The sequence below is a fragment of the Myotis davidii genome, unplaced genomic scaffold (genome assembly GCF_000327345.1).
Source record: "Myotis davidii unplaced genomic scaffold, ASM32734v1 scaffold204, whole genome shotgun sequence".
Taxonomy (NCBI): Eukaryota; Metazoa; Chordata; class Mammalia; order Chiroptera; family Vespertilionidae; genus Myotis; species Myotis davidii.
Window position 1 is genome coordinate 3,373,630 of NW_006299715.1, and position 7,866 is coordinate 3,381,495.

The 7,866-nt window shown below is 44.5% G+C and overlaps 1 protein-coding gene across 9 annotated transcripts in view; it reads left to right on the forward strand.

Moving 5' to 3' along the window:
- The window catches only part of CC2D2A (coiled-coil and C2 domain containing 2A), an 81,551-nt gene that overhangs the window by 36,462 nt on the left and 37,223 nt on the right, over nt 1-7,866 (forward strand). For all 9 annotated transcript variants that reach the window (XM_015571850.1, XM_015571853.1, XM_015571851.1 and 6 more), the window contains 3 exons: nt 1,722-1,878; nt 4,222-4,369; nt 5,274-5,412. In XM_015571850.1, coding sequence (XP_015427336.1) covers nt 1,722-1,878; nt 4,222-4,369; nt 5,274-5,412 — 444 coding nt within the window. The remainder of the gene's footprint in view (nt 1-1,721; nt 1,879-4,221; nt 4,370-5,273; nt 5,413-7,866) is intronic.

Sequence of the window (7,866 nt, forward strand, 5' to 3'; positions counted from 1 at the left end):
TTCCTGGGCCGGGGGCCTCAGGCCGGGGCGGGGGTCAGAGCCAGTGATCGGGGGGAGATGGGGGTCCCCTGTCCAAGCCTGGCACCTCTGGCGGAGGCGTCAGGCCTGGGCAAGGGGCCAATCCTGCGATTGGAGGGTGATGGGAGTCATCACCTGAGGGCTCCCAGTATGTGAGAGGGGGCAGGCTGGGCTGAGGGACACTCCCCCCGCCCCACACACCCAGTGCATGAATTTTGTGCACCGGGCCCCTAGTGTAATTATATATGTTTTCCGATGGTCTTAGGTGACCCCTGTGAAAGGGACGTTCAACCCTCAAAGGGATCACGACCCACAGGTTGGAGACCCACAGGTTGAGAACCGCTGGCTTAAGACTTGGCAGAAGAAGGCCTGTTACCCCAACTCACCTCCTGAAAATGTGGACAGAGTAATGCTGGCCCCAATGCTCAAGGGTGCGCCTTGAGAAAAGGGAGGCACTGAGGGCGAGTGGAGGTGGGGAGAACCTCTGGCTCATTCATCAGAGGCGTGCCTCAGTCTCCCCCTCTACCAGGACCCTGGCATAATGTACCAGAGAAATCAATTATGCTATAGTCACAGGTGGTTAGGAGGGGAGTTGGGAGAGGAGTTACAGGTGTTAGGAACCCCTCCCCCCCAAAAAAAAAATCTCCCTACTAATTTAAATCCCACCATTAGCAATATGTTTATTTCTGTCTGTTGTAGTTTCCTAGGGCTCCCATACTAAGCAATGCAAATGTGGAGGCTTAGAACGGCAGATGTCTAGTCTCTCAATCCTGGACGCTCTGAAGTCTGACACCCAGGGTCAGCAAGGCCACGCTCCCTCCAGGAGCTCCGAAGGGGGGGGTCCTTCCTGGCCCCTTCCAGCTTCTGGTGGCTCTGGGAGTTCCTTGGCTTATGATGACCTAACTCTGGTCTCAGCCTCCGCCTTCACATGACCTCCTCTGTAGCTCTGAGTGTACTTCGGTCTCTTACAGAGATACTTGTGTTGGACTTAGGGTGCACCTGATCTCAGATGCATTTTTTAAAATATATTTTTATTGATTTTAGAGAGAAAGGGAGAGGAAGATAGAGATAGAAACATCAATGATGAAAGAGAACCATTGATTGGCTGCCTCCTGCACACCCCACACTGGGGATGGAGCCCACAACTGGGGCATATGCCCTGACCAGGAATCGAACCATGACCTCCTGATGCATAGGTCGACACTCAACCACTGAGCCATGCCAGCCGGGCTCAGCTGTATTTTTAATTTTTTGAGGAATTGCCATACTGCTTCCATAGAGGCTGTACTAATTTACATTCTAGCAACAGTGCACAAGAGTTCCCTTTTCTCCACATGCCCATCATCACTTACTTGTCGATTTATTGAGGATGGCCATTCTGACAGGTGTGAGGTGATATTTTATTGTGGTTTTTACTTGCATTTCTCTGATGATTAGTGACGTGGACCATCTTTTCATGTCTGTTGGCTGTCTGTATGTCCTCTTTGAAAACACTGTCTACCCAGGCCCATTTTTTAATTGTATTGTTTGCGGGGGGGGGGGGGGGGGGGGGGTTGCGGAACCCTGACCGTCTATTTCACAATGAATTTCGTATATATTTTGGATATTAACCCCTTAAAAGGAATAACATTTGTGAATATTGTCCCATTCAGCAGATGACCTATTGCCGCTTTTATGTGACTGTTTCTCTTCCTCGATTTCAGGTCTATGAAACAGTGGGGCACAGTGGCACCACCTTGCTAGCAGAAGTGTTCCTGCCTATTCCTGAAACCACTGTTGTCACCGGGAGGGCTCCCATCGAAGAAGTGGAGTTCAGCAGTAACCAGCATGTGGCCCTAGACCACGAGGGAGTTGGAAGTGGTATGGACAGTGGATTATCCTCAGGGGCTCACAGTTCTACTGTCAGATGTGAACGTATCTTTCTTTCTTTTTTTTCATTTCCCGGTCAACCCAATAATTCTAAAATTGTTATCAAAAATTCAAATTGAAACAATAATTACATACAACTTTTTGCAAAGTTGTTTTTGATATGCTCCTGGTAGCCAGTAAATTCACAGAGCTCTGCAAGTATAAAGCAGTTTGGCAGTGAGAATTAAGGGCGGTTAGAATGCCTTTGATACCTTAATTCTCCTTCTAGGAGTCTTTTCGAAGAAAATAATTTGAAATGAGAACAAGTTTTGTGCATTTAAAAAAATGTACATTGTGGTATTATTTGAAAGCTGTGAAGTTTGAAATAACTTGCATGCCTATAATAGAGAGATTATTAATTAGTATTCTCTCTCATCTTTTCCTGCACTTCTGGTTAGATAAATGATGGACCAATTCACTCTTGCCACTATGTTTCTTACCCTTGATATTTTTTTTCCCCACTGGTGCATTCTGTGTAATTTCTTTATATCTGTCTTCTGAGTCATGAATTCACACTTTAGCTGTGCCTAATCAATGCAACTCATTGCGTTTCTCATTTCAATTTTTCACCTCCAGATATTCTATCTAGTTTTTTTCCAATAAGTCTGGTTAGGTGTGATAATTTTTTGTCCTTTTTTTAGACTCAGTCATTTTTTTATTCATTAATTGCTTTATTTTTTAAACATATTAAAATATTTTTAATATTCTGTATCTATCATTCTAACAGTTGGTCTCATTCTGTTGCCATTTGTTAAAGGTGTTTGTTTTTTTAAATATATTTTTATTAATTTCAGAGAGGGAGAGAGAAACATCAGTGATGAGAGAGAATCATTGATTGGCTGCCTCCTGCACGCCCCCAAATGGGGATCTAGCCTGCAACCCAGGCATGTGCCCCTGACCGGAATCGAACCTGGGACCCTTCAGTCCATAGGCCGACGCTCCATCCACTAAGCCAAAGCAGCTAGGGCTCAAGGTGTTTTTTTATTGTGAGGTCACAGCTGGAGATCTGCAAGAACTCCAAGGCCCAAACTTATTCACTGTCTAAAAGCCTGAAGATGGAGGTTTTAGTCCTGGCTCCGATACTGAGAAGCCCTGTGACCCTAGCAGTCACATAACCTCTTTGAATATCATCTTTCTCGTTCATAAAATAGATCTAATACTACCCCCTTTATAGGCTTGATCTTCTTTTGAAGATCAAGATAGGATGTTTCATATGTAGCAGAAGTCTTGGAAAAACACAGAGACCTTTTAGAGTTTCGTGTTAATAACATCAATTGGATATCCCGCGTGTGAAATTGCTCTCTTTAGTGCTTGAAAATCTTTTCTTCCTCTGGTTGATTGAACTTACTGCCGAGACACTTCTTACCATTCATTTCCGTTCAGTGGGGGCCAAATCAGGGAGGCCTTACTGGGACCACAGGGCTTAGTAAGAGCGAACACTTGCTGAGTGGTCACCATTTCCCAGGCACTAGCGCTTTGCCAGGGTGACCTCACTTAACCCGCTATTCTTCACCCCCGGCCTCTTACACTCCCACCTCAGGCTTCTTACACTTGGTCCTTCTGCCAAGAAATGCTCTTTCCCAAGATTTCTACGACTCATCAGCTCAGCTTCTTCAGGCCTGTACTCCAAAGTCGCCTCTCCTGGAGCCTCCCCTGGCCAACCATCTGAAAGCTCAACCCCTGCCCACCCCCAAACACATACTTTCTCTATACCTTCCCTTATATATGCTTTACTTTTGCACTTATCACTCTGTGACATACTGTGTATTGCATTTAACTTATTGCCCGTCTTTCCTACTCAAATATAAATGGCCTGATATCAGGGATTCTTATCAGTTTGGTTTCTTTACTGTTGTCTTCAGTGCCTAGAGTAGCGCCTGGCCCAAGGTAGGAGCTCAAATAAGTGTCTTCAGAGAGAATGAGTAAACGAATGTCTTCAGAATAACCCTTGGGAGGAGATGCCTTTCCTATTCTTATTTTATACATGAAGAGGTTAAGTCATTTGTCTACGGTCACACAGCTGCTGAGTGTCAGAACCAGAATGTGCACACAGATGGCCCCACTCCGGGTGCATCATTCATTACAACGTCTGCACTCTGTTGTCAGAGACACAGCCACACGGTGATTCTGAGCATCGTCGCTTGTCACCTGAAGAAATTCAGTGATGTTGAATTACATGTTCCACCCCCACCACCCTCACCCTCTCCTTTCACTGTCTACTGCCTGCTTTCTCACCAGGACTGGGCTCGCGCCCTCGTTCTAAACAACATCTTGTCTGATGTGGTGTTTCCCTAGGCGTGCCCTTGTCATTTGAAGCTGACGGCAGTAATCAGCTGATCCTGATGACCTCGGGAAAAGTGTCCCACAGTGTGGCCTGGGCCATTGGAGAGAATGGGACACCTTTAATCCCTCCACTGTCACAGCAGAACACTGGATTCAGGAGGTAACATGTGGCTGGTTCATCCATCTGTCTGTCACTGGACATTTAGATTGTTTCCATACTTAGCCTAATATGCAAAGTGTCCCCTCAGGAGTTCAACCAACCGGGAGTTCGACCGTTCACTATGATGTGAACCAGGGGCCAGTGCAGAACGAAGGAAGACCCCAGCTGGCAGCCGGCAGCTGGGGGAAGGGAGGCCCTAGCCAGTGACTAATTTTATGCACTGGGCCTCTAGTTATAAATAATACTGCAGTGACAATGGGGAGGCGGGGGTGCAGGTACTTCTTAGGGATAGTGATTTCATTTTCTTCAGTTATATACCCAGAAGTGGGATTGCTGGATCACATGGTAGTTCTACTTTTAATTTCCTGAGGACTTTCCACACTATTTCCCACGATGGCTGCACCAGTTTACATTCCTATCAATGTTTCTTCCCTTATTGATAACAGTCATCCTAATAGATGTGAGGTGATATCCTACTGTGGTTTTGATTTGCATCTCCCTGATAATTAGTGGTGGTGAGCCCTCTTTCATGTACCTGCCAGCCATTTGAATATCTTCTTTGGAAAAAAGTCTCTATTTAGTTCCTTTGTCCATTTTTTATTACTTGGGTTTTTTTACTACTGAGTTCTATGAGTTTCTTATATATTTTGGATACTAACCCCTTATCAGGTGTGTGGTTTGCAAATATTTCCTCCCACCATTCATACTTATTTATTGCCTTATAACATATTTAATGACAATCTTTAAGTAAAGAAAAGTGGCAGAAGTCTGACCTAATTATCAGACTTCCTGTGGTGAAGAATAGCAGCGTCCTAAGCCATGCGTCCTGGGATTTTGTGGTCCTGATGCAAACTGCTCTGTGGTCAAGTTAAGTCCACCTCACGGAATGAACTTTTTTTTCCAGCGCTTTGAAAAGAGCAGATGCCATCTCATCCATTGGCACCTCAGGACTGACGGACATGAAAAAGTTGGCCAAGTGGGCAGCAGAGTCCAGGCTGGATCCGAATGACCCCAACAATGCCCCTCTGATGCAGCTGATCTCGGTAAAGTGGCAGGAGAGCCAGATACCATGCTGTGTCTGGATTTGGTGTGAGAGGAATAGAAAGGGTTGGCCCTTCTCACACACTGGCTCTCATACCGTGTTCTCTGCGGTGGTGCTTAAGAGCGCAATGCTGAGAGAATGGCAAGTTTAAATTCTAGCTCAGGCCTGGATGGTGTAGCTCAGTGGTTGAGCGTTAACCTGTGAAGGAGGAGGTCACAGTTCGATTCCAGGTCAGGGCACATGCCCAGTTTGCGGTCTCAATCCCCAGGAGGGAGTGTGCAGGAAGCAGTCAATCCATGATTCTCTCTCATCATTGATGTTTCTCTCTCTCTCCCTCTCCTTTCCTCTCTGAAATCAATAAAATTTATTAAAAAATAAATAAATTCCAGCTCTGGACCCACTTGGCTATGCGATCCAGGCCGCACCCATGTGTCTGAGCCCTGAGATGCCCTCACGGTGCTATGCTGTCGGGATCAATCAGCTGCCAGGTATCCATACTTTGCTAGGCACACAGTGGGTGTGCAGTAAATATTAGCTGCTATTGATACTCCGACCTCAAACCTCTGTAAAACCCCTAAAGAAAGTTTTGATTTCCCCCTTAGTTCCTTGCTCAAGGTCACACAGCTAGTGAGGAATCAGATCCAAGTTCATCTGGTTTCAGAGCTCGTGCCCTTCCCATCCCACCTTGATGGACTGATGGGCCATTTTAAGAAGCAGTGGTTTTGTTTGTATTCTTGCGTTAAGATTAATTTGATTATTATTTAGGTTTCATTTTAAGTATTTATGGGATAAACTGCTTGTATCTATCATATCATTCAGAATTCTTCTTCAGTGAATTTATAAATAAAATGGGTCATTAGTCAGTAAATGATTTTTCTTGGTATCAGATATAAATGTTTTTACTTGCAAGATCATAATTCTCACAAAAACATCATAAGTGAGTAGATGATCCAGAAAGTGACGATAGCAACACAACCTATGATGTTTATGAGTATAAGTGGATCAGTAGGGTAACTATAACTAAGATGAAAATTTTCATTTCTCTCCTGATATTTCTAAGTCCCAAAGCAAGCTTGTGACTTTTGTCTTTATAAACTCTCCTTGCAACATGATACTTTTAGTGTGGATATGAGAAGTGTTAGAAAGAACAGATCATATTACCTAAAGCAGTGATGGCCAACCTTTTGAGCTCGGTGGGTCAGCATTTTGAAAAACCCTAACTCTGGTGCCATGTCACATATAGAAATTTTTTGATATTTGCAACCATAGTAAAACAAAGATTTATATTTTTGATATTTATTTCATATATTTAAATGCCATTTAACAAAGAAAAATCAATGAAAAGATGAGTTCGCGTGTCACCTCTGGCACGGGTGTCATAGGTTCGCCATCACTGACCTAAATGGTAGTCTATTCCATGTAAACTTTTCAAATCACGACTTGATTACAATCTTTAAATCAGAAGTAACATAAGACACCTGTCACCTTCATTTTCCCTTTATAACTATTTGCCTTCAGAAGCACAAACACAGGGATGCCTTCCTGACTGGTATCTTCAAGAACCAATATCTGCACGGCAGGGTCACCTCCCATCACAAAGCCCAGCACACCCTGCGCCTGGCTCTCCTTCTGCCCCAGAGGAGGTCACAGCTGGCAAAGGCCCCCAGCAGAGGGGCTCGGGACACCTGGGCAGCATCAGCCCACACCTGCTCAGCCTGCAGAGGTACTGAAGCCAGCTTTCTGTGCCACTGTCCAGACACATGGGAGGTCGGCGCCCAGATCCCTCCCTGATTCACTCCCCCCAGTGATCAAGGTTCAGGGACAGGAGGGCCTGGCCCTGGAGCTAAGCGAAGGTGATCGCCTAACTCTGTGCTTGTATCTACATATGGGCATAAGACTAGTAAAAAGTTGAAAAATAAATTTAAAACATGAGGAGGCTAAAGGGGGTTAAATATATGGTGATGCAGGAAGACTAGACTGTGGGTGGTGAACACACAGTGCAGTATAGTACAAATAATGAATTATAGAATTGTACACTTGAAACCCACATAATGATATTAACCAATGTCACCCCCATAAATTTAATTAAAATATGTAGATATTTAAAACACATATATATGATAAATACAGTATGCATATGAGTAACCTTATTTGCAGTTGGCACTTAGTAATACAATTATTTAAAATCTCTCATGTTCAGTCTGTATATTTTCATAACACCTATTAGGGGAACGTACATACCAAAAATGATCCTTATGGAACCAAGATGGCGGCATAGGTTAACGCCGGAGTTTGCCGCCTCGAACAACCATTTCAAAAGTGAAACTAAAAGACGGAAGGGACATCACCCAGACCCACAGGAACGCTGGCTGAGTGGAAGTCCTACAACTAGGAGGAAAGAGTAACGCATACGGACACTCAGAGGAGGCGCAGTGCTGAAGGCAAATTCTGAGGT